Source organism: Panonychus citri, unplaced genomic scaffold (assembly GCF_014898815.1).
Source record: "Panonychus citri isolate SS breed McGregor unplaced genomic scaffold, ASM1489881v1 Contig00135, whole genome shotgun sequence".
In the NCBI taxonomy this organism is placed as follows: domain Eukaryota; kingdom Metazoa; phylum Arthropoda; class Arachnida; order Trombidiformes; family Tetranychidae; genus Panonychus; species Panonychus citri.
The window spans coordinates 2,225,229-2,252,331 of record NW_026515540.1 but is presented as its reverse complement, the minus strand read 5'-3'; the positions used below and the strand labels follow the sequence as shown (position 1 = coordinate 2,252,331).

The 27,103-nt window shown below is 29.7% G+C and overlaps 3 protein-coding genes and 3 long non-coding RNA genes across 8 annotated transcripts; 1 reads left to right on the top strand and 5 right to left on the bottom strand.

Moving 5' to 3' along the window:
* Positions 1-931: 931 nt before the first annotated feature.
* Positions 932-1,606, bottom strand: LOC128391668 (uncharacterized). Its single transcript, XR_008325859.1, has 2 exons — positions 1,467-1,606; positions 932-1,370 (listed from the first exon to the last, which is right to left on the bottom strand). It is a non-coding gene; the product is annotated as an uncharacterized LOC128391668 (long non-coding RNA).
* Positions 1,607-3,675: 2,069 nt separating this feature from the next.
* On the bottom strand, positions 3,676-4,470 carry LOC128391669 (uncharacterized). Its single transcript, XR_008325860.1, has 2 exons — positions 4,217-4,470; positions 3,676-4,121 (listed from the first exon to the last, which is right to left on the bottom strand). It is a non-coding gene; the product is annotated as an uncharacterized LOC128391669 (long non-coding RNA).
* Positions 4,471-8,085: 3,615 nt separating this feature from the next.
* On the bottom strand, positions 8,086-9,602 carry LOC128391899 (ribonucleoside-diphosphate reductase subunit M2-like). The gene has a single exon (XM_053351853.1). It carries the CDS (start codon positions 9,352-9,354, stop codon positions 8,353-8,355), a length of 1,002 nt encoding a protein of 333 aa, XP_053207828.1. The 5' UTR covers positions 9,355-9,602; the 3' UTR covers positions 8,086-8,352.
* Positions 9,603-9,890: 288 nt separating this feature from the next.
* Positions 9,891-15,184, bottom strand: LOC128391895 (phosphoenolpyruvate carboxykinase, cytosolic [GTP]-like). The gene is given in 10 exon segments (XM_053351850.1): positions 9,891-10,601; positions 10,604-10,637; positions 10,749-11,305; positions 11,434-11,829; positions 11,881-12,240; positions 12,366-12,484; positions 12,885-13,139; positions 13,823-13,904; positions 14,697-14,787; positions 14,896-15,184. Coding segments are annotated over 9 exon segments (2,013 nt in total). The 5' UTR covers positions 14,725-14,787; positions 14,896-15,184; the 3' UTR covers positions 9,891-10,419.
* Positions 14,144-15,044, top strand: LOC128391904 (uncharacterized). Its single transcript, XR_008325901.1, has 2 exons — positions 14,144-14,281; positions 14,345-15,044. It is a non-coding gene; the product is annotated as an uncharacterized LOC128391904 (long non-coding RNA).
* Positions 15,185-17,754: 2,570 nt separating the features above from the next.
* LOC128391900 (uncharacterized) lies at positions 17,755-26,967 on the bottom strand. Of its 3 annotated transcripts, XM_053351856.1 has the most exons (6): positions 26,209-26,967; positions 26,047-26,113; positions 21,253-21,381; positions 19,909-21,121; positions 19,715-19,801; positions 18,865-19,551 (listed from the first exon to the last, which is right to left on the bottom strand). In XM_053351856.1, exons 4-6 carry the CDS (start codon positions 20,147-20,149, stop codon positions 19,145-19,147), a joined length of 735 nt encoding a protein of 244 aa, XP_053207831.1. In that variant the 5' UTR covers positions 20,150-21,121; positions 21,253-21,381; positions 26,047-26,113; positions 26,209-26,967; the 3' UTR covers positions 18,865-19,144. The 3 variants fall into 3 exon arrangements, with proteins under 3 accessions (XP_053207829.1, XP_053207831.1, XP_053207832.1); XM_053351854.1 differs by lacking the exons at positions 21,253-21,381; positions 26,047-26,113; positions 26,209-26,967 and adding an exon at positions 17,755-18,346 and having other exon boundaries at positions 18,439-19,551; positions 19,909-20,304; XM_053351857.1 differs by lacking the exons at positions 18,865-19,551; positions 19,715-19,801; positions 21,253-21,381 and having other exon boundaries at positions 20,796-21,121; positions 26,209-26,951.
* Between the last annotated feature and the right edge of the window lie 136 nt (positions 26,968-27,103).

Sequence of the window (27,103 nt, the reverse complement as noted above, 5' to 3'; positions counted from 1 at the left end):
ATCAACTGTAACATCGACACCGATCATGCCAATGGCACCGGTAATCAAATCTCCAAACCTGAAGGCGATAATCAACTCGTCTTATACTAAATCTAATTTTTTTTTTACTGTTTTGATTAACTTTCTAATCAGTTACAATTAAGGTAAATGATTTTTAAAGGTTGAAAGTTGATATGAATAATCAACCTAAACAATTTAATCCAAAATCTTATAATTATCTTTTACCAATATCAGTCTGGTGATCATCAATAGAAGGTTAGATTTAATCAATGAAAGTCAATATACAATAACATTGAAAGAGAATCTGAAACACTTTCATATTAGATTTACCCTCAAGTTGAGAAATTAAGTAACAATTAAAAATCTTCTGGAGAAATTGATTTAAACGTTTACTTCAATTTCTTCACCTTTTAAATTGTCCTTAATCAAAGAATACGAGTAATTAGATTAACCAACAATTGACCTTCAAGTTTTTTCATAATTATACATAAACGAAGACCTTGATTCGTGAATAAGGTTCTTCTAATTGATTAGTAAGTTTGCTTTAAGTTTCGAATGAAGATTTTTATTATAATATTTATCAGAATCTCGATAATTAACGAATGAAACTTTCAGCTTAATATTCATAGGGGCCATTAAGAAGTAAATTTAGTACTTCGTCCTAGAAATTAGAACGATTCTTTCATAGCCACGAATAAAATAGAACCGAATGAATGTTGAACTATATTAGGATACGGTCCGTATTTTGTCTATGGAAGTTTGACCAACACTCGGTTGTCATATTTGAAGGTCATAAAGGTTATTCAGAGAAGAACGCACTTGAAGGTCATTCGAAGAACTTTTAAAAACTTTGAATTTTTTCAAGCCTAACTTTAAGTACGTTCTTCTTCATTGCTGATTGATTTGAACAAAATTGAACGAAAAATTGGAGTTTTGTTTTGTTTTAAATTGAATCTCATTTATTGATTGTATGAATATGATGTTATAAATATCAATATGAATGTTTGATGTTTGATGTTATTACAATGAGGATAAAATTACATTGAGATTCTTGATGATGTTGGTGATTGGTGACAATTGAGCAGATTAAGTGATCTTAATCGTTGTTGTTGATGATGTTGATGATTTACCACCAGCTATTGTCTTCCCATCCCCATCCCCATGAAGGCCATGAAGGCCATGATGACCATGATGGTTGACTCCACCAATCATCATGACCAATTAAACCCAATGAAACTTTGGTTGGAATTGGTAAACTGATGTGTTTCTTATGGAGAGTGATCTTCAAAGTGGCTTCAGTCACCAAAAGAGTGGCAGCAAGAATAAGGGAGATGATTAAAATCTTTGAATTCATGATGATTAAGAAGATTCTGTAACAATCAAAAAAGAAGACAAATGAATAATTAGTAACAATTATTAACAATTAGTAACAAAGATGAACAAATAAAAGTAAGACGATGATTTACCTTTGTTAATGAAACCACTTGTTGCTTGATGAACAGATTCAAATGAAATGTGATAATTTAAAACTAAATCATTTCGTCTTATATACTTTGCTCAATCAACTAACCACATACAATTAAGGTTGGACTAAAGGTTGAGGTCATTATGAATGACCACCTAAAACCAATTGGATATTTATTTCTGATGATGATCAACAACAAACTTCAGGTCATATTTTGATTTTCTTAAAAAAAATATAATAATAATCATAAAGAAAGTAAATTAAAGTAAATGAAAGTAAATCGAAACAAACAAACATTAGAAACGCCTTCAGATCAGTTTACCCTCGAGTCGGGGAAACAATCAAGTAACAATTAAAAATCCTCCAGCTAAATTGATTCACACTATACGAATATGTTTCAATAGTTTCTATTATAAATTAGTTAGTAATCTATTTAATTGAATAATTAACTTAAAATCGAATCAATTTAATTTGTTCACCTTCCACCTTCAATGTCTTTCAGAGTATTCAAATCGAGATTTTATCTTCTAATTGACCTTGATCATTGAGGTTACTTTCTAATCATAATTAACAATCTTGTAATCACTCTTGGCCTCTAACCTTTAATATTGGTCAGTTACAATTAACTTTAATCATTAAGAATCTTGTAATAATGTTTTAGATTAATATCTTTTACTATCATTTACTTTCCTTTACTATTTTAATTTGAATGATACTTTTTTGTTAATTAATTGTAACTTTTTTTTAGCCATTGGGTTGATAATTAACGACGAAACAATTTGTGGAAAATTAAATGTTACTAATTGATTAAATCAACTAGATTAAAGTTCAATGATATTTAATGAAATTTTTTCCTTTTATTGTTTTAATGCTTCAATTGCTTATATTAATAATATTATTGGTTAATTGTCGAGCCACACTAATTTATTATTGCTTATCAATTAGCTACAGCAATTTGTTCATTAATTTGGTCACAACCAGTAAGAAATTTATTTTAATTGTGTTAACAATTGAATTGAGAAAATCCTTCCCGATTAAAATTGAGATTCGCCATCATGATTAACTTTAAATTGTGAGCAATTAGCTAATTACACCGATCTCAAACAATTCAATATGCCTCCATATTGTGATCATTGGTTGTCTATTAGTAGTCAGAGAAAGTTTTTTCAACAATCAACTTGATCACTAATCAAATTACTAACTAGATGAATGATTAACTTCATGGTAACTGAAAAAATTGTAACAATTAATTTCTGAGATCTGTAATTAAAAGTGAAATATCAATCGTGATGCTTTGTTTTGAAAGGTAAAGTGTGAATCTAATACGATTGCTTGAGTTAATTGTAATTAAATTAAATTGATTTATTTTTCTGAAAAAGTTCCCAAAAATTTAAAGGAAAACCTGAATTTCCTTGATTAAAGACAATCAAGATTCACGAAAAGATCAATTTAATTTTATCAGCAATTAAAACATTAAAGTTTCATCAATAAATTTGATCCACTTTCTAAAGGTGAGAAGTTAATTGTGATTGAATTTGGTAATGAACTTGACCCAAAGTTTTATAACAATCTAATTTTCATGATTAGTAACTTATGCTTGAAAATTTAGTGTTAATCAATTGATCATTGTCACGAATAGATTAGTTTAATTTCAACTAAATCTATCATGAGTTTAAATTAATAACGATTCTAATATTGTCTAAATCGTTCACAATTTAACCTAATTGTTTAGCATAAAATCGAAAACAATTCAATTTGATCACCAAATTGAACACCTTTAATTTATCATTATTCTTAATTGCTGCTGATTTGATTGATCATATTGTTGAATATTGAGTTACGATTAATTATGCTTCAAATTGTTCAAGATTTTGTTTCCTTTAAATTGCAAATTCAGATTAGCCTTTTAATTTCTGAAAGTTTAAATCACCAGGATGATAACGAACTCAAAAGTAATTTGATTACATTAAATTGACTTGCATAATCAGATTCGTTTTATCGACCTTTTCGTTTATTCATATTAATTTTAATTTCTACTGAAACATTTGATACGAATAAGTTTTTTTGTTATAAAGACTACAAGACTGTAGCTCAGTAAGATAATTACAATTTGTAATTAGTTGATTGTTGGAATTGTGTTGATATGAATAAAATCCGCCAAGTATAAATTAAAAATACATGAAATGAGTATTGGCAAAATTTTGTTGACGTTTATGTTTTAAACTGAATCTCATTTATTGATTGTATGAATATGATGTTATAAATATCAATATGAATGTTTAATGTGAGATGTTATTACAATGAGGATAAAATTACATTGAGATTCTTGATGATGTTGGTAATTGGTGACAATTGAGTAGATTAAGTGATCTTAATCGTTGTTGTTGATGATGTGATGTTGATGTTGATGATTTACCACCAGCTATTGTCTTCCCATCCCCATCCCCATGAAGGCCATGAAGGCCATGATGACCATGATGGTTGACTCCACCAATCATCATGACCAATTAAACCCAATGAAACTTTGGTTGGAATTGGTAAACTGATGTGTTTCTTATGGAGAGTGATCTTCAAAGTGGCTTCAGTCACCAAAAGAGTGGCAGCAAGAATAAGGGAGATGATTAAAATCTTTGAATTCATGATGATTAAGAAGATTCTGTAACAATAAAAAAGAAGACAAATAAACAATTAGTGACAATTATTAACAATTAGTAACAAAGATCAACAAGTAAAAGTAAGACGATGATTTACCTTTTTTAATGAAACCACTTGTTGCTTGATGAACAGATTCAAATGAAATGTGATAATTTACAACTAAATCATTTCGTCTTATATACTTTGCTCAATCAACTAACCACACACAATTAAGGCTGGACTAAAGGTTGAAAGTTAAGGTCACTCATCAAAATAGTCTGATACTAATCATAATAATTAACCGATTGTTTTATAATAAGGAAAAGAATCACAACGAACATCAAACAGAAAGGTTAGAAAAAACAGTGACATCGAAGACAATTCTGCTTCGAGCTACTTCATCTTCTACTGAGCAGACTGATGATGCCTCTTATACCTATTCCAGTCACTGAAATTCAATAGCATGATTATATTATGATCAATCTGAATGGCATCCAATTCTAATAAGCACCTATTTTCTCAGAGTTTTTCCAATGGATATTTCCCTGTAGTTCATATCTACATTAGATCATTTCGAAAACGAGTTTCAAAGTCAATCTTCGTACATCATAGATAGTTATGATTGTCTTTCTATTTATTAAATTCGTTAAGTGGATCAAAAACCAAACAAGAACAAATTCGATTTATAAACAAATAGATAAGAAGCTACAACATCATCGAACAGACCTTTGGCGAAAATGACCCCTGATGATTTATACCCACTATTTTCCCATCGACGAGATTCGAATGACCTCTAACTATGACATGAACCCAGAAAGAAACCAAAACTTCAATCTCATACAACAAACCGAACAATAGAAGAAATCAATGCGAAAACTTTGATCACTTCAAAGTCTCTGATACTCTTTGCACCTCTTTTAGGAATCCTTCGATTTCCGTACTAATCTCTTGTCTTTTTCAAGCATCATCCATTGTCATCGTTTTTCGATCATCTTCATAGGTTATTAACTAATTATTTGAGTCACTCAATATTTAACAAATTTTTATACCGAAGAGAAAATATTGTTGCAGATTATCAAGTTTAACCGATTTAATCGGATAAGTTTTGAGTTGATTTTGATTAGTTACGATTAGCTACGAAATTGAAGAATAAACATCCGATGCTAATACAATGAGAATCAATGTTATGATTGTTATGAAACCCATTGATTCCTAAGTTTATAACATTACCATATAATGTCTCATGTGTTAAGCATTTGATGGAATGTATAATGCATTGTGTGAATTTTTGTAGTTCTTGTGTGATAATTTCCAACTTTTTGAACGGTTTAATTGAAAGCATTCTTAATTCTTGCTCCATAAGAATATGAAACTAGTAATTTATAGTAAAATGCTCATGTTTGTTTTTTTCCCTTCTATCTTTAATTTAATAATTCAAGGCTTTAATGTTTTGAATCGTGTTATCTAGAAACTCTTTAAAAAGAATTAAACACATTAATGCTAATTGCGTACTTTCAAAAAGTGCAGATGCAGCTTACAGCTACACCTGCTAGGTTAGGTTAGTTTGGTCAGGCTAATCAAGTTACTCCAGTGAGGTTTGAACGCGTGACATGTTACTCACTGAGCATATGTCCTCACCACCAGACTGTCTGGTGAGGACAAAATGTAATAACTTTATATCTATCTAATGTTTATTTGGAATATTCAATCTGAAGGCAATAGTTTACTTTTTCACTTTTTTAAATACAATAACTTTATCACTAATTTTATTTACGCATTCAGCAACATTGCGTAAATATGAATAATTATACACGCACAGAATTCATTATAATAATTAACTCGAATTTTTATTCTCATTGTGGCTTGAAAGTTTGTGAATAAATATCCAAAACTCAAATATACTGTTAGAATAAATTCTTTTTGAGTACATACGTTATTATTATTTAACAAAAGTGTGCCTTTTCTTTGTTGTATAGTTGTTTACCCGGAATTGCAGCCAGTTTGATTAAGATCACCTCTATTCAGCAAGAAAAACGTGGAGTGTAATGTTCATAGCACTAGATGCCAATTTACAATGTAATTATGATAAAAAAGAACATACTGGAAAGAAATAATTTTCCGATAGTTTTACTTTGCAAGACATTTATTTCTGTTTATAATTTGTAACATTTAGACCGAGGATTTTCGAACAAATGCCAATGACTAGTTATTTATGACTTGAAAGCAACTTTTCTGTATCTGCTGTACACATAATATCAAATGGAATTAATATCCTCCTCTTGAACAATAATATTCGATTGTGGTATTAGTCACACAAATCAGACAAAAATTTTATCATTTAATTTTATTAATTATAATGTTATCATATTATTTCTAATATAAATCGTCCGAAAAAACTCAACTTATTCAGACCGGATTAGGTTGTGCATTAGCATTAATTCTTGTAAGTTATAAAGGTTAACTATATTATCGATAGAACTTAATTTTAATAATAAGCAAAAACTATAGTCGATAGATTTGGAATAAGAAATTGAAAAATTCGAAATCGGAATTTATTAAGTGGATAGATAGGTCAAAAATTGTACATTTACTTAAGTTCATCATTTATTTAACATTTATCAAAACTTGCAAGAAACTAGATTTAATAATAAAAAGTGCTGATTTGTCCTTAATCTAGAATAGTATAGAGAGTTCTATCTAAAACTAGGACCTCGATTCATGAATAAGGTTTTCGAATTGATAGCAAGCTGGCTTTAAGTTTCGAATGAGATTTTTATTATAATATTAATAAAATTATCGATAATTCGATTCAATGAATGTAACTTTCAGCTAAATATTCATAGGGGCCATTAAGAAGTAACTTTAGTACTTCGTCCTCGAAATTAGAACGATTCTTCCATTCTACTGACTCTCAACTTTCGTAGCCACGATTAGAATAGAACCGAATAAATGTTGAACAACTTGGCGATAGAATCTATATTTTGTCTATGGAAGTTTGACCGACACTCAATTGTTATATTTCAAGGCCATAAAGGTTATTCAGAGAAGAAAGCACTTGAAGGTAATTTGAAGAACTTTAAATTTTTCAAGCCTAACTTCAAGTGCGTTCTTTTTCATTGCTGATTGATTTGAATAGAATTGAACGAAAAATTCGAGTTTTGTTTTAAATTGAATCTCATTTATTGACTGTATGAATATGATGTTATAAATATCAATATGAATGTTTGATGTGAGATGTTATTACAATGAGGATAAAATTACATTTTGAGATTCTTGATGATGTTGGTAATTGGTGACAATTGAGTAGATTAAGTGATCTTAATCGTTGTTGTTGATGTGATGTTGATGTTGATGATTTACCACCAGCTATTGTCTTCCCATCCCCATCCCCATGAAGGCCATGAAGGCCATGATGACCATGATGGTTGACTCCACCAATCATCATGACCAATTAAACCCAATGAAACTTTGGTTGGAATTGGTAAACTGATGTGTTTCTTATGGAGAGTGATCTTCAAAGTGGCTTCAGTCACCAAAAGAGTGGCAGCAAGAATAAGGGAGATGATTAAAATCTTTGAATTCATGATGATTAAGAAGATTCTGTAACAATCAAAAAAGAAGACAAATGAATAATTAGTAACAATTATTAACAATTAGTAACAAAGATCAACAAGTAAAAATAAGACGATGATTTACCTTCGTTAATGAAACCACTTGTTTGATGAACAGATTCAAATGAAATGTGATAATTCACAACTAAATCATTTCGTCTTATATACTTTGCTTAATAAACTAACCACACACAATTAAGGCTGGACTAAAGGTTGAAAGTTAAGGTCACACATTAGAATAGTCTCAGCATATGTAAATGTAGTAATTAACTGATTGTTTTATAAAAAGCAAAAGAATAAACATTTAACTCGAAAAGGTCGAACTTGTAACTTTCGAAATGAGAAAAACCATAAAATGAAAGACAACAAATTCGCTTCGAGGTTCATCTTTCGCAATGACAAACAAAATGTTTAATTATCTTCATTAAAGGTTGTTACTTTTTCTTAATTACATTAATTTCCGCTTAATTATTGAGGATCATTCGCATTTAAGTAATAGATTGACAAAGTTGATTGAACGCTAATCTTAAATTGTTTCTTTAATTTGTTTCTTGATGTAAATGCTGTTGAGGTGAAAAAATAGATAATGGCAGATTGGTGCATGAGAGGTTGAGCTCATTTGTCAGTGTTGATTGCTCGCAATTAAAAATCAACATCTAATACAAATTTCATATCTTCTTTGTTTCCAGTCACACTTGATTTTTGGTATTCACCGACACGTTTCTCAAAGAAATTGGTCTTTCCATCCAAGGAAATTTGATCCATAAAATCAAATGGATTACGAGAAAAGTAAATCTTGGAACAATCTAATTCAACTAATAATCGATCAGCAACAAATTCAATATAAGTGGCCATCATTTTGTTGTTCATTCCGATCAGAGAAACGGGTAAGGCCTCAGTTAAAAATTTCTGTTCAATCTGAACAGCATCACGGACAATTTGTTGGATTTTCTCCTCACTCGGACGATTAACAACATGTTTGAATAGTAAACAGGCAAAATCGCAATGTAATCCTTCATCACGGGAGATTAGTTCATTGGAGAAGGTTAATCCTGGCATTAATCCGCGTTTCTTTAACCAGAAAATGGCGGCGAAAGAACCGGAAAAAAATATTCCCTCAACACATGCGAAGGCGATTAACCTTTCGGCAAATGTAACCGATGGGTTAGCGGTCCAATTGATTGCCCATTCGGCCTTTTGGGCTACACAGGGAACTGTTTTTATGGCCTGAAATAGGAAATCTCGTTTCTCAGGTTCACTGATGTAAGTGTCAATTAAAAGGCTGTACATTTCCGAGTGAACATTTTCAATGGCGATTTGGAAACCATAGAAACAACGAGCTTCGGTAACTTGGATCTCACGAATAAATCTTTCAGCTAAATTTTCATTAACAATTCCATCTGAAGCTGAAAAAAAGGCCAAAACATACGAGATAAAATGACGTTCTGAATCATTGAGTTTCGCCCAGTCATCAAGATCGCGAGACAGATCAACCTCTTCCGCTGTCCAAAATGAAGCCAAAGCTTTTTTGTACATTTCCCAAAGATCGGGATACTCGATTGGAAAGATGACGAAACGATTAGGATTCTCGGCCAAAAGTGGTTCCTCAGTTGAAATTTCATCGGCTTGTTTTTCAATCTTCATGGTGACGAGATGGTTTTGTTTACAGTTGAGCAGAAAAAAAAAATAAAAAAGCACGAAATGACAATAAAGACAAAGAGCAAAAGGAAAAACTAAAAGAAGGGAATGTCGAGGAAAGAGATCGCCTAAACCGACAGGACCAGAGAATTACGTGAAATGAGGTTGAATCCAAAGGAGAGCGAGACTTTGTTGAAAGAGAAGCGACAAAAAAGCGCCAATTGATGAGGAAACACAAAGGAAAAGAGTCACTCACATGTTAAGAAAAGAACTCACTGGTGCCACCTGGTGAATTCGAAATTTTCTCTGGAAATTGCGTCATAAGAAAATCGATCTCAACGACTTTTCTTTCCTAGAACATTCTAAGCACAATTAGAAAATTGCCTTAGGGTGTGAAAGGTTGTTTTCTCTTTTCTGCAAAACCGAAGGTTCTATTGACCTTTGCAACAAAGGAATGAAAATACTAACAAAGAATTGACCTAATTCTCAAGGTTAAATCCAGTTGATGACCTTTAAGGTCGTTAAATTGGTACAATTGCAGATCGAGATGATAACACTTTATTTTTAGTTGTTTTGTTGTTGTTCAATTGGAGGGATGGGATTTCTGGTGTGATAGTTACACAATTAAATTAAAATAGGATTAGGTTAACATTTTCATTGTTGTTGGGTTTGTTGGGATTGAGATGAAATTTTGTTTTAAAATTAAAATAAATTACAATTAAAGTGATCACATTTAGAAGTTAAATATTTTTTTTGGCTCCTCAAATAATTTTTTGATTTTTCCATGATACTTGTATGTTTGTATATGTATTTTTTTTACTCCACAAAATTAGTTGATTTGTCGATTTTGGTTCCAATGATTTTTGATTTGATGTGAATTGGATTTAAAATAGTGATAGATTCAAATTGCTTTCAATCAATTAACAGCATTCATACAATATATTCTTGCTTCAATTTTTGATTTTAAAATAATTTTTCGTGTTTAAACTTGATGAATACGATTGGTGATAATTAATGATTGTTGGATATGATTGCAATCGCAAACTATTGATGATTTTTTGATTGTTCGTATTAATTTGATTGTAATCGGTTTCGTAATGAATTCAACTCAGTCATTATCGTTTTAGGCAAATCTGAGCCTACTTGTTGTTCAAAATAAGTTTGAACCTCATCACATTCTCGTTGCCAAAAGTCCTTTGGAAGACTAAACAATTCATCCATGTCAATCTTTTCGTCAAGTCCTTCAAATCGATGGAATCTTGTTTTGGAATCAATCCTATTGGTGTTTCCTGAATTACAAACAAGAAAAATTAGGGTATTAATTAATTATACATCTAAGAGCTTTCTAATCAAATGATTATTTGAAAATGTTAATCAAGGAAAAAAAGAGGTTCACATACTTGTGCACAATCTTGATGATTAACTCGTCGACAGATCCAATCTAAAACTCGAGAGTTTTCACCAAAACCAGGCCACAAGAATTTACCCTCACTACTTTTACGGAACCAATTAACATGGAAAATTTTGGGCAATTTGAGGTTTTCTTTGGCACCGAAACTTAACCAATGATCCAAATAGTGGCCAAAATTGTAACCAAAAAATGGTCTCATGGCAAATGGATCAAACATAACCGTTTTTGCCTTGTGTTCAGCAGCAGCGGTGGCTTCAGATCTCATTGAGGCTCCAATGAAGACACCATGGTTCCAATTGAATGCTTCATACACCAATGGTACACCAACGGGTCGTCGGCCTCCAAAAATAATTGCAGATATTGGCACACCCTCAGGGCTTTCCCATGCGGGATCCATGATCGGGCATTGAGATGCAGGGGAACAGAAACGTGAATTGGGATGGGCAGACGGTTTGCCACACCCTGGAGTCCAATCTTCATTCAACCATGATTTTACCCCCAAGTTACTTACATCAATATCATCAAGGCCTTCCCAATAGATGCCCCCTAAAGAACGAGGATAAATCAATTTAAAGAAAGAGGTGTTTAATCTGGTCGATAGTTAACTTAAATAGCAAAACAACAAAATGATCAAAAGATTTGATCATTAGTTGAAATTAAAACACAAAACGTACCGTCTGATGTTTCAGCAACATTGGTAAAGATGGTATTGGCAAGGATGGTTTTCATCGCATTGGGATTGGTCTTAGAACTAGTTCCAGGAGCGACTCCGAAGAATCCATACTCAGGGTTAATAGCTCTAAGAACCCCATTGGAATCAAACTTCATCCAGGCAATATCATCACCAACACATTCCACTTTCCAGCCTGGAAGGGTTGGATTCATCATGGCCAAATTTGTTTTGCCACATGCACTTGGAAAAGCGGCTGCAATGTACTTCTTCGAGCCAGAGGGATCGGTAATTCCAAGGATAAGCATGTGCTCGGCCAGCCATCCTTCCCGTTGCGCCAAAATCGAGCCAAGACGAAGTGCAAAGCACTTCTTGCCCAAGAGCGAGTTTCCTCCGTAACCTGAGACGTTACAACATGTTACGGGATTCCCTTTTTACGTTGAAATACAACCTGAGCCGAATGAGGCAATCTCATTGGATTCCGGCCTGTGAGCAATGATCGTCCTCTCCGGATTGCATGGCCAATTGTTTGTCAACTTCCTCGAGGCAGGTAATGGACAACCAACGGAATGTAAGCATTTGATAAAATCTTCGTCCCCCAATTTTTCTAGAACTTGTTTTCCCATCCGAGTCATGATTCTCATAGAAGCAGCGACATAGGGGGAGTCGGTCAATTCGATACCAATCTTGGAAAGAGGACTGCCAACCGGACCCATACTGAACGGAATAACATACATTGTTCTTCCCTTCATACATTTAGGGAATCGTGAGTTCAGAGCTTTATCTAGGTCTTCCGGTGACATCCAATTTCCTAAAATTGTCAAAGAAAAAACAAGAGCAAAACAACAAAGAATTAGATTTCCATTAATAAAAACAAAGGTAAACAATTAACTTGGCAAAGTTTATCAAAAATTAAAATCTCAAATTAAAACTTACCAAGAGTTCCTTTAATTCCGGGTACAGGTTCAGGGATAGTATCACGTTTATTTTTAGTTGAAATGAATGTCAAAGATTCAACTCTGGCAACATCAGCTGGATCAGTACGAGATAGCCAACTATAAGATAAACAGACAAGAGTAATTAATATTATTTCCTAGTTGATGTAATCGTTAACTATCATTGATTAAGTGATTAAGTGTCAAGTTTTACAACGAATGATTAGTTTTGTTGTTTTCAAAACTTTTCCATAGTGAATAATAATCTTAAATTACTTGATTGATTTACACAATTTCTCTTTGACATTTAACAACAACAAAACACAATCGGTAAAACAATTAAGAAAATTTCTACCAACATTTTGTTTACTTATGGTTGATCATTAGATTATTCTGAATGATCGTTAGTTAATCTAACAAAGCTATTGTAAGTTACGAAAATCATCAATAGTTGTCATCGTAATCAAAAGAGAGAATTAACTTTTTAATGAGTGAATTTAATTTTAATCAATTAACTTACCAATTTTCATATTTCGAAAGTTTTTTGATCATCCCTTGTTGGACCATCAAATTGATCAGCTGATTGTTTTCTTCTTCACTTCCATCACAAATGTGAATACATTCAGGTTCACAAATTCGAGCCTTTTCTTCAACAAAATTTCTCACTTTAGATGACAATTTATCAAGTCCAATGCTTGATATGCAATTTAATTGTCTTTGTTGCAAGGCAATGGAAGATGGATTAATCCTGGCACCAATGACTCCATGAACAGGTCTGAAGATGAACAAACGAAAAAGAAAATGTAAACATAAGAGAGATGGAAAAAAAAAGAATTAACGAATAAATCAAATTAGACTATTCAGTTTAGTAAATTCGAAACTCAATAAACACAAAACTAATAGTAACCTTGTAATTTTCTTCTTCTCTAAACTAAATTATCGATCTCAATCCAAAGCTCTCATATTGTAAAATTTGTAACCCCAAGTGAAAATCTAATCACAAGGACGATCACAAGTTTCAAGGATTAACATCAACTGAACTTAGCTGATAATTAATAAATAGGAAAGAGACACACACACAGAAGAAAAGAAGGTTACATGGAAAATCTAACCGATAAAACAAAAGAAACAACCAATTATACTCTCTCAAAGAAGTCTAGGCGAAACATGGAAAGAGAGATAAGAAAATCTCAATTCAAGATCAAGTGAAAGTGTATATGAAGGGAGAGAGAATTATTACCAAAGAAATTTAATCTACTAAAAGATTATCGAATATCAATTAACTAACAAGGTTAAAATTTACCGTCGAATACATAATACACATATAGATAATATTAATTATGGAGAAAAAAAGAGAAGAGTGTGAAGAGAGACCCTTGAGAAGAAGGAAAAAAAAATCCAAGATGGAAACCAAAGGAAAAAAAGAGAAGAACCAAAAAGAGAATAGAAAACACTTACCTGATTAGATTGGTGAGGTGGGAAAACTTCAACATGGTGTTTTTATCGGTTTCCTCTTGATTACCTTTAGAAGAACAATCAACTAAATAGAAGAATTTAAATTAGAGAAATTAAAAGAGTAACAATTAAACATGGAAAGAAAAGAAAAAGCTTCTCGTTTCATTTAGTTGCTATTCGAGGGAAGTAAAGAAAACAAGTGAAGTCGCAATAGAAAGAAAGAGAATTTAAAAGAAGAAAGAAAAGTCGACAGAGAAAAAGAAAGAGAAAAGAAATCATATGTTTAGATCATTGACTTTCTTCATTTTCTTTTCCATTTTCAAAGTTGTTACTTGTTTCGCTTTCTAAATTGTCTTTCTTTTCTTTATTTATTAATTATGGTGATTAAACAATTAAGTAAATTATCTTTGTACGTTTAACGATCTAATTAAAGGGGTTCACTTTTAATACTAAACTAATCAGGTTGGTAAATGATGATTACCTTTGGTATATTTGGTTTATAGAAAATTTTTTTCTTCTTTTTAGTTTACTTTTTGATTCTGTTCTTTTCACTGAGACATGGGATTTAATTGTGTGGAACAATTAACACTGGTTTAATCTATTTATTGGTTACAATAGAGGTCAACTCAAGGAGGATTTACTTGTTAATCACTAACCAGTTCTAATTATATCAACTATCTCTTTCTCTCTCTTGTTCATAATCAAGGAGATAGAAAAACTCAGAGTTGGTTCAGTTTTAAGCTTTTTTTTCATATCATTTTCTCTTGATTATATCTCCTTGATTAGTATTTTGAATTACATTGATGTTGAGAGTTGATTAAATCTTAATGGTATTTGGTAAGATAATTGATTGTAATCAAATGTATTGATAATTTACCTTGTCGAGGATAATCAGCTGCAATCATCTTTCCTTTTTCTTTGTTTAGTATCAGATTGACAACAAGATTTTCGCGCTGGTGGTAATATTCCTGTAAGATTTGGACAATAACAACGTGTTACAATTAAGTGAACCAAGTGAATTAACAAATTACAAAGACAAGGAAAAGAAAACAACAAAGAAAAAGTGATCAACTTACCAAGTGGATTCTTTAAAATCAATGGACAATATTAGATTTGAATCTAATAATAAGATTTTATGGTTGTTGTTGTTGTTATGGAAAATTTAACTTTCCTTAAATTTGGTAATAACAATTAGTATAAATTAGAATTGATTAGTTTATGAAAACTTTTGCTAGTCAATTAACTAGGTAGAAAAATATTTATAAGGTAAATTGTGTTTTAATTGTGTTGATATAGAATTAATTGTGTAAGTTATGTTTAATTTGTGGTTCATGATTTGCAAACAATTATGATTCTGCTAATTAATTTGTAAAGAGCTCAGGCTTTTATACAACTTTAAATGGTGTGGATTTTTTTTCTCATGCGTCTCTGATTTTACCCTCGACAATTATCAGTATTGATCATCGATCTGGATCAGGGTACATCAGAAAAAAAAACATTGCTAATCGACATCATTAATTGTTGTTGACAAGTTGTATTATCATTCAGAATGAGTGGTTAGAATTGAAGAGATAGTGAAAAAAAGACGAAGATGATGTTGATTAGAATCAATTTGATCAACTTGATTAGTGTGATGATTAATAAATTGTTACAGTTTGAATGATATTAGATTTGCCGGAAAATTAATCAGATCATTTACCATGTATAATACAACAATTAACGATGATCAACAATCTCTCCAGCCGACAACAATTAATAGTATTTTTTCTCTCTCTCTCTTCATTTCCTTTATTTTGATTGTAATCAAGATAATTGTTTAATTATCATGATTACAATTTCCCAGGTTAACTCTGGATTAAACAAGATTCATATGAAAGAGTAAACAATTAACGCCAACAATTAATATCTTCCTTCATTAACATGGACTTTAAAACGTTTTAACCTTAATCAATTTTCCCTCTGAAACAATTAACTCAATTGTTCAATTTAATTTAATTTCAACTTGAAATCAAAAGGTAAGAATTGATTGTTATTAATATAACTATTTAATTGTTGGTAAGACTTTTTCTTTTTGCTTAATTTCGTTTGATTTTGATTGAATTTCTTGGAGTAATTAACTGTTACCATGTTGTTGTTGGAATTTAATTTCTAGTAATTAAAAGACTTAATCAAGAACATGATAATCGGCGAAAAGGGGAAATTTAAATTTAATTGTGACTCCAACAATTAGCTACTCTAATTAATTTGAAGGTTAATTAACTAGTTGATTTGAGAAAATGTTTTTTTTTTATTTCTTAATTACTGTTAATTGTTGTTATCAGAATTGAACAATTTAAGGACAGTGATCTTTAGATTGACTTGGAGAAAACAATTTAAACCAATTTGATATAATTGATTTGTATCGATTACTTAACTGTAAATGATTTGTGTTTACAATTAAGGGATTTCCTAAATTGTTATAAGATTATTACAATTTGATTACTCAACAATTGATTGTTAATGATTGGATGTTGATTATTGATTCAAATGAATCAAGGATGATTTTCAAAGATTAAATCATCATCATCATCATCAGACAAATCAACTTGTTAATGATTATCTTTTGTTAACTTTATTTTTCTGTTTTGTTTTTCATTGATTAACAATTAACTAATTAATGTTTACAATTAAAGAATGATAAAAATATAAAGTAACCTTGCTTTTGACTGATTACAAGATGCTAATCTTTAATTAAAGGTATATCCCAATGATAATTAACAATTAGTTAACTACACATGACAATTTTGTTTTCATTTACATCATTAAAGTTAATCACTTGATTATAAATCCAAATGTTGATTAAGTTAATCACTTCAATTTGTAGCTCCATCTATCGAGTAGAAAGTCAATCATCATAGTAAACAAAAATTTCGAGGGAAAAATTTTTTAATTTTCACTTTTGAAAGTTGAAAACTTTTCACTTTCAAATGTGATTCTTAATTGTTAAACAGTTAATCTCTCATAACAAATAGTTGATCTAAATTCTAATTGTGCTAATTAGTTGGTTAAAGTCTTTAATTGTATCATACCTGTTAATCTAATTGGAACCAGAATCTTGATCGTTTCTATGGTGTCTTTTAATGGGAAAATTTTTATATTGTTACCAACTAATTATTACAAGGTTTTCACCTTGGACATTTATCAGATAATTAACTTTATTTTATGCTCCTTGATTGATTGATTTTAGATTTTGATTACTGATATAATCAATTGATGATAGTGTTGATAATATTGACAGAAACGTTGAGAGAGAGAGAAATGAATGAATAGGAGTGGGGAGTTAATTTGATTAACTTTATGAGAGACAATTAAATTGTATATAAATGATGATATTCTTGTCTAATTGAATCATTATGTTGATGATAATCTTACCTGATAATTAATATGATTGTTGATTGTTTTTGAATTTCTTACTAATCACCTTTCTCTCAGTTAATTGTAATAACAATTTAAAGTGCTCCTTTTGTATTATTTTACCCCTTTCATTGATTATCAGATTTTATATTCTGTTACTAGTGGTTCGTAACAATTAATCAATTCACCTAATCAATTGTTACTATCAGAAAAAACGTCATCCTAATTGCCTCTAATAGTAAACAAATCAATTTGGATTAGCATTGTTTTAAAAGGGTAAAAAACTGTCACCGTAATCAGTTTAATTAACGGTTTCGGATGGTTAATCTAGGAAAGAAACAATTAATCCTCCAATCATGTTAACTATTAACATTTAACAATCGTTATCCGTTAATTGTATATACTTATCATTGATTAGATCTTTCATTTCTATCAGTAAACTTGGTGACAATTAACAATCATAACAACATTTCAATTCTGTTAATCATGAAATTGATATTCAATATTTTCCCTTGAGTGTAAATATAAATTGCAATTAAAAATTGTAACCAAAATGACGAGAAAATTTTAATTTGTAGAAAAAGAAAAATTAAAGTTTAAATTATCCAAAATTGATTAATATAATTAATCAACAATGAAAATCAACAAGATCAATATGATGATTAAAAAGACAACTTGGTTCTGATTATAATTACTTTTTCTCTGGTAATTGTTGTTGTATTAATAGATTTGTGTGTGTGTGATTTTTTGGTCAATGACCACTTGACCAATCGACTTGATTGTTCAACAAGCAAGAAGGATCCAGTTTTAATTAGATTGTGATTGACAGTTGATGAAGATCATGTTGACTCTGATGTTGAATCGATTGTTGTATTTGTTTATTGGGCGATATTGGCCATTTGAAGGGTTTCGAAGTGTCCGATGAACTTGCCTCCGATTTATTCTGATGACAAGAACAAGGAAGATTCCAACTATCTGTTGATCCAAATTCATGATAAGTTGAACCGGTGGATAGACCAGCGATTGAAGGCCAACCTAATTTGAGACAATTTTCACCAGAACCATGATCATCATGATAAGAATCAGAATTATTGAAACGATTAGAAGCAAATTGATCCAATGAATTCAAATATCCTGATGAACGAAACAAGAAAAAAAAAATAAAATCTTTCTCTCTCTCTCTCTATAGTAAATGATTACTAATCGATAGTAATTAATTTGATTACCTGATATTTCACTTAAATATAACATTGAACCAATAATCTGACCACCAACAAGAAACCAGGATAATCCGAGTAATAGTAAACCTTTGACCGAAATGGTCAGTTGATTATCAACTGAATCAAGTTCACTTGTTGACACATGGAAATTAATTAATCCTGGTGATGATTGAGCTGAGATAATTAAGATGACCAAGGCAAGAGCATAAACAACAAGTAGACCAACAAACAGTTTAATCAACAGAACCACACCAATTGTGATGACAATCAAAAAGCTACAATTAATTACCAAACCAATAAGGGGCAAGGGGTCAAGTGAATTATTATATTCAACGTATTGAAATGTTACCAATCCAATTGAAACAAATGTAACTGAGATGAGAAAAAATCTAGACCAAGTCCAATAGCAAATATTACAGATCATAATCACTATTTAATTGTTAATTGTTTTTTTTAAAAAAAGATCGCAATAATTAAGGTAATTGGGAAAAGGAAAATGAATAATTAAAAGTTGAACCACAAAATCAATAAGTTGACAATACAAAAAGTGATCAATTTTGTTGCTGTTTAGGTTTCCTTAGCAAAATCTAATCTTAATTTTGTAAACAATTTATTTAAACCGATAAAGAAATAAATTGGATTAGGATTGGCTGTTAATTGTTGATCTAAATGATTAGCAAAATTTGATTCATTTTTGTGTATTTTGGTTTTGCTACTGGTTTTGATTACGACGATCAGGAGGAGGCATTGGTTGTGGGGGCAAAGTACCGATCACCATTCCGGTTACCCCGGGGGAACCAGGGATGATCTTTGGTGGGGAAATTCGGGGAGTTTGTTTTCTTATTGGTACTTCTTGCCCTTGGGGCATTTCACTGCTCTCAAATGCTGATGGATTATTTGAACCTGGATCCATGAAGAGAGTGTTGAATGATGATGATGATCTTCGTGTGGAAGGTTGAAGAGCTGGTGCCATGTAAGCATCGACTGGGGGACGTTGGACCATTCGAACTCTTTGAACGGGAGGTGGTAAAGGTCGTCGTCGAACACGATAATCAAAATTTTCCTCCGATTGTCCATATCGAGGTGGAGGTTTAAGATTACTGTTAATATTATATTTACCTAATTGATTAGAGATAATTAGTGTTTCAATATATAGATTTATTCAACAGTTAATTCAGTTAAGTGTTCATATTTTTCTCGCCTCTTAATTTGATAATTCAATTTTTAAAATTCTAATTCTGATTAGTTAGACAGTTATGATTTAGATAAATTGTCAACTTACTGTACATTTGAACTCCAAGTAAGGTGACAACACCTAAACCCAACACAAAGACAACACCCACAAGAATACGGTTCGTCCTTTGGGTTCCTGAAGAGAGAGAGAGAGAGAGTTTGATGATTTAGAAGCAATTAGTTAATTGGATAATATGAATTTTACAATAATTATGAGATTCAATTGAATGAATTGTTGTTTACCTGAAGCTGCTGCACTGGTACAATTACATGGGGGACAATTTGGTGGCCTGGTGGTTAGATGTGATGGTCTAACGGTTGTTCTGGTCGTCGGTGGACTGGGCGGAAATGTTGGTCTTCGAGTGGTTGTACTGGGTGTAGGAAGAATTTGGATTAATAAATTGTCACCTTGCAAAGTATTTACAGTTACAATTGACGCTAAAATGAAACATATGATTAGTTGATGATTACAGTTGATTAGCATGATCAGAGTAATATCAAAGTCACAATTCACTGAATATTTTTCCAACTCAATTCATTCATTATAATTGTCACAATTAGTTGATCATCTTTTTTAAATTGATTGGAATAATTTTCACCATTAACATGGAAACAAAGTTGATTAAATCATTTGTATCAATTTTTATTTCTCAAACTGTGACAATTAATTTACAATCAATTGTGATTTGTAAGTATAAAGGATACTAATTGTTTCATCTTAATTATATCCTAATCGTATCTTTACATTTGTATTAATTAAGGATAACACAGTTGATCAAATCAAATCATAATCAAAAAAAAAAGTTGATTAAATTCAGTTATTTGGTTTTATTCAATTGTAATCAACATAATTTTTTAATTGTTCAAATTAAAGTAAATTAATACAACTAATTTGTTATTTGATTATTGAAAATTAACCATTCAAATTCAATTCATTTTAATTGTTGACTCGGTTTTTACATTATTCTTATAATTTAGTTAATATTATTTTTTGTTTATTTGAACACAATTAAGATTCAATCATCTACTAATTAAAAACAAAGGAATGAGATAGTGAATTTTTGCTGTTGTAACAATTAGTTGATTAAAAGGATAACAAGTTAAATTAAATTAGAGAGAGAGAGATGAGATTTAGATTAATTAGATTACATTAGGAAGAAAAATTAACCAAACAATTAACAGAATTCAGATTTTGTTTGTTTCAATTGTTAATAAATTAAAGTTTATAAGAAAAAGTTTTCTCATCAATTGGATAGATGAAAATGATGATCAGTGATAATATTAAATTAAGATTACGAGTTATTATTAGATTAATGAATTGACCATTAGGATGACCAGTATATCTCAATAGGCCAATGAATCAACTGAAATATAATCATCAGATTGTAGTGGTTGGTGAATTGATGAAGATGATGATTGGTAATTTATTTTTTCCTCGCGACGTTTACGTTTACCCCTTGAAAATAAAGCGAAACAATTAATCATATAAATAGTAATTAACGAGCAAAAAAAAAGGAGTAATAATAAGGATAGAATGTAATTTTATTCTGAAAGGTTAATTGTTGTTGGAGAAACTAATTAACTTACAGCCTTTCGAAATCAAAATCACCGATTCCCATTGGATTTTGAGCTCTTAATGCATTGTCTCGTCTTCGAAGGGCATAAAGTGCTTCGAGTTCAGCTAATCTTTGGTCCGAAATGCCGCTCCTTTTGGACCTATCGAATTTCAATCGATTAATATTCACAATTTTAATTGTAACCAGAGTAAGTTAAAAGTCTCAATTAGATTGGTGAATATGTAAACTAATTGTGTTGGTAAAACGTATTGTTAATACTTGTGTCGTGTTTCATTTCACATAGACTTTGATTAGTACGATTATGATTTTGTTGTATTGTGATTGATTATTGATTGAGACTTAAATGATTAACGGATAAATCATAATGATAATCATTAAATCATCTGAATAGATGTGATGAGGAAAAAGTAAATATCTTCCAATGAAGATTGACATTGAACATGATGATTACAAACTGTGGATTTCAAGAGGCTTTTTAATTGATTTTAATCAACGATCAAATAAAATAATACCTAATGACTTTTGGTATTTTCTGTTTTCAAGATCAAGTATAAAATAGACAACAATCAAAAGTAATTAACAAGGTTAAATTGGTCATTCAGAGAAAGAATCAAGATTCATCATCATCTTCAGCATCTCGACATGATTCAGATGATGATGATGAGAAAATTGATCTCCATCATCATCTGAAATCATCTCAAGGATCATCATTAAAATAATGAGTTTAATCACAGGTATATAATATTCAATTTAATTATTAATAGAATCAATGGAAAATTGATCATCATTAGAATAGCAATTAAAGTATCATGAAAACTTTTCATTATCCTTTCAATCATTATTGTTGTTGTTTTATTTACACTCAAGGGAGATGAACAACTGAACATTACAAATTCAGTATGAAATTGAACAATTTAAATTGGAGATAGAAAATTTGATTTCCTCGAAATTCAATCAACTGCAATTAAGAAAAATTCAACTTGTCATGTAAGACAAATTATTAGTATTCTGATGGATTCATGATAAAAATGAATTTAGAGATTGAAAGAAAACAAAATTGCTCCATGAATTGTGATCAACTTAAATTCATGATAAATTCATGATAATTTCATTATCTTTCAAGAAATAAGAGATAATCTTTTCCTTTGAGATTAAAGATTATGATGAGAGAGAGAATTGTAAAAGGTGATGATTATCATCATGATGAAAATCTTAATCATCGTGATAATAGATGATTGATATTGACTATTTTCCATCAATTTCCAATCTAAATGAATAATCTCATGATAGATAAATAAGAAAAACAAAAGAGAATCAGCTCCATGAAAGAAATGAGAAAAGTTCTTAAAAAGTTGAAAGAAATTGTTTCGATTTGAGTATCAAGATAATCTAACGAAATTTAAATAATAGAAATGCTTTTAAATCAACTCAACAATTAACTCGAGAGTAAAAATTAAATGGTTAACTAATTGTTAACTAACAAGATTTTTCTGAATATCTATTCATGGGAGATTCATAATTTTCATCATGATTACTCAGTTTTCTCAATGAAAAGCTAAACATTTTAATTTAATTGTCAAGATTATCCAACTAATTGTCCAATGATAATTTAATCACATACTTAACAGTTAATTAACAGGAAATATAGTTAAGGGTGGTATTCATAATATAAACTATATAATCATAAACATGGTTGACATTTAAATGGTTAATTAATAAGGTAAAAGTTAATTAATCTAGTTAACTAAATATGATAATAATATGGGAATCATATCAATACTCACATTGTTATTATTATTTACAATTATCATAATCAACTAATTAACCGAGGAAAATATTAATGATTATTTACAATTGAGTAATTAAAAGGAAATGATTAAAGTTAATCATCTAATTGATTAATTTATGTGTGTGTAATTATTTTTGATTTAAGGTTAGTGTGCGATAATAACCATGATTAAGTTAATTGTTTGTCAGATTACAAAGGAAAATATTTGATTAAATGATTAATAATTTGTTTTAATTATAATTAAAAAAAACTATTCTCATTATCTTATTGAAAAGTTAAGTGTGAATGAGAATCAATAACAATTAACTGATTATGATTTTAAAATGATCTGAAATTAATTGAATAGCTGAAAAATATTCAACTATTCAAGTCAAACAATTAACTGATTAACATTTAATTAACTAAAAGAAAACTTTTTCCCTTTGATTGATTCAATTGACACTCACGGAAACTTTAATCAAACTTTTTGATTGTTTGATTGTTTTAAACGTTTTGATTGTTGTATTAAAAACAATTGATCACACGAATCAATGTTTAATTAAACACTCAAACAATTAGATTAATTGTTATGGCACAAATTTCATTCCCTTTAATAACAATTAACGAAGTGAACTTTGTTGTTTTCTACTAAATCATAATTAATATGGAAAAATTTTCCATCCCAAAATCTTAATCTTTTAAATCAATAATATTAATAAGTTGAATTAATTTATATATACATAACATTCAGGGTATAGTATTCTGAATACTCTGAATATTTTCATGATGGACTCAACTTAATAAGCTTTTTTTCATGTCAAGATAATAATGATAATACAAATGAGATTCAGAAAGTAAATCAGATAACATTGTGAGGCGATAATAAGAATAGTTGAAGTTTTCAAGAAATAGAACTTTTTTTTTGCTTCTTTTTCAACTGAGCCTATTAATATATTACATGAATATTAAGAGTCAGTTGATGTTCACCTTAGCATTTTCAGAATCTTTCAGAACTTTATCTTTCTCTCTATATATATACAAATATGAGTAAGAATACTGAACATTTCCATTCGATTCTTATCATGATTTGTGAAAGAGAAATGATAATAATATTATTAGAGCGAGATGATGACGAAGGAAGATAAATGAAAAATGTCTATTGGTTTGAGAATTGTTAAAATTTCATGAGAAATTCACAGCCATTTAATAATCTTCCATGAAGGGGGAAATGTTCAGTTCTGTAATCAAATAACGATAATATTTTAAAAGCTATATTCTTGTTTAACATATTCAATTGTCGGATTGCATGTTGAGCATTGTTCAAGAGTATCGTAGTTATCAAATCAAACTAATTTCAATACTAAATTGTAATCATTTACTTTGTTTGTCTATTTATCATGTTATCGGACAAATGAAACAACTTGATTGGTAAAACAAATCTAGATGAGTTAATTTACTTAATCAAGTTGATTAATATTCAAGATCAACTGATTTTCCTTCTCATCATCATTATTATTTTTATCATGAACAGAGAAACTAAATTATTGATTGTAATAATTTTTAATGGAAACATAGTTACATGATAATTCAAGATTGGTTCAGGGTAAATTCATTCATTTGAGTTTAAGAATTTATTTTCTCTCCATGTAGTTAGTAGTTAACAAAGTTACTTTTCATTCAGATTCTCAATGATATTGTAACCAGTTGATTCCTTATTTTATTCATCATTCAATCAGAATCTCTGAGTAGGTTGAAAGAAAAGTTGAAATGATAACAATAAACGACGACAAGAAAAAAATATCAACTCATTTTCATCATGAAAATGAGAGAGAAAAAGAAAATTTCATCTTGAACAAGTTAAATGAAGATGATGATCAGAATTCATGAATCATAAACGTGTATTTATAGTGGAAGAGATAAGATAATGAATCAATTCTGATGGAACAGAATAAAAAATAATAATAATAATAACAGAATCTATTCAATGAGAAGATGATTTTGGAATAATATTGGAAAATCAAAGAGAAAATATTTTCGAATTGATTAATTTGATTGAATGAAATGATTAAGAAAAAAGGTAAAACATTTTCAATGATAAATCGACACAAGAATAACTTATAAATCTATCGTTAGTCTGAATCATGAATCTGAATGAAACCTTTTCAATTTGAAATTCATTGGAATGAAAAAAAAGTAAAATTTCAACGTTGTGGATAAGGTAAATGTCATCAATGGATAATATTAATAGTTTCTAATAGTTATCACATAATATGAACCAGGAAATATCAGAATGTTTCATGGTTAATATTGAAAAGGTTTGTTATCCAATTACAATTAAGAAATTACAGTTTTATCAAGGGTTAAAATATCAACTCTATTTGGGAGTAACTTGATTACCACAGCAATCAAATAAATCACATAACAATTTATGTATATATTTATATCTGAGGGTAAATTGTGATAAATAATATTAATAAATGTTAAATCAAGTCTCATGTGATATTCATCATTAAATTATCATGTTAAAACATTATCTTATTGATGGGAAGGTGAAAGATTAATAAATATGAATGATAATCAACTGATTCTATTAATATATTCATAGGAAGAGAGAGAGAGAGAAGAAAATTAAAGAAAATTTAATAAAAGTTTTGTTTTTTTTTCGAAAAATATATTAAGAGAACGAAGAGAAAAAAAGTTCGAGAATCGATAACAATCATGGAAGAAAAAAGAAAAAAGTTCGTAGAAATTAAAAAAGTGGAAACATATTGTTTTCTTTTCTTACAACTGAATTAACTAACTAACGATAATTATATGGTGATGATTTAATTAGAGAAAAATTGATCAGTTGTAATTTAAATTTCTCAATTAAAGTAGAAAACAAATTACGATTGAAATCTATTTTCTTTTCTTATTCTTTTTATTTGACGAGTTGAATTTTTAGATAATTAATTGATTTCGTTCATTGAGATAGTCGAGTTAATCTTAATTGTGGGACGATTTAGTATTAGAATTAACAATTGATAATTAGCTTACCTGTAATTAAGCTCAGAGGGTTTTGTTAAACTATTCTCAGGTTTGGATAACATTGCACTTGTATTATCTGGGAATAGAATTGGAAATAAAATCAAATCGGTTTTCTTAATTATTGTCCGAACAATTAAATCTCTTAATTGTTATTCAACGTAATCAACTTACCTGATAACCTGTTAACAGGAATGATGGAACAATTTTGAAAAGCAATTCCAATTAGCATAATCAGTGAAATGAACAAACTGGTTACTTTAACCATGATTAATTTACAGAGAAAATTAGGAAACAATTAAACGTTTAAAAGGAACACAATCAATTGGGAACAATTTAAGAAAATTAAAAGGTAAAACTAATCAACAGGTAGTAAAACAATTTCTTTCCAATCAAATGAAAAAGTGAATGACAGAAATTTAAATTTAAATTTTTCTTTTCTTATTCAAATTGTGATCATCTGATATTGACCAGATTTAGATCAACAGATTAAAACAATTAGATTATAAGATTAACAGGATAACAGTAATTTAAGGTGATTAAATCAATCGATGGGCCAAAAACCATAAACAATAATCCATTTGACACAAGATGAGAGAGAGAGAGTGAGATTAGATAAAAAGAGGGATTAGGAAGATGATGATTTAGACTTGATTATCGTAGTTAATGATGATGATCAACTAATGAAGGCAAAGAAAATAAAGAGATCGTAACAATCGAGGTCTCTTTATGTTCAAAATGTTTTGTACCTGCGCCTATTAGGTTAACATTTAAAGACGAAGACGAAAAAGAAGGAGAAGAAAAAAAAACTCTCTCCGTACCAAATTTTATTCCTTAATCACAGTTCTACAAATTGTCAATCCATAGGTTTACATAGTTAACAATTAACTAAACAATTTATAAGATTACAACAAGGAAAACAAAAAAACGGAGGTTAAACCCTCAGGGTTAATTATCATCTTCGTTTGTGTTGATCAACTTTTCTTTTGGAGAAAACGTAAGTGGCTCCATCTATCGGTTGGAGGGAAATTCTTTTTTCTTTTAATCTTTTGGTTACTTGTGATTAAAA

What these genes read in the sequence shown, in the direction of transcription:
- LOC128391899 (XM_053351853.1), bottom strand. Translation starts at nt 9,354, where the DNA reads ATGAAGATTGAAAAACAAGCCGATGAAATTTCAACTGAGGAACCACTT.
- LOC128391900 (XM_053351854.1), bottom strand. Translation starts at nt 18,856, where the DNA reads ATGATCTGTAATATTTGCTATTGGACTTGGTCTAGATTTTTTCTCATC. An exon ending in ATATTTAAGTGAAATATCAG is followed by an intron (nt 18,347 to 18,438) that starts GTAATCAAATTA and finishes TTCGTTCATCAG; the next exon opens with GATATTTGAATTCATTGGAT.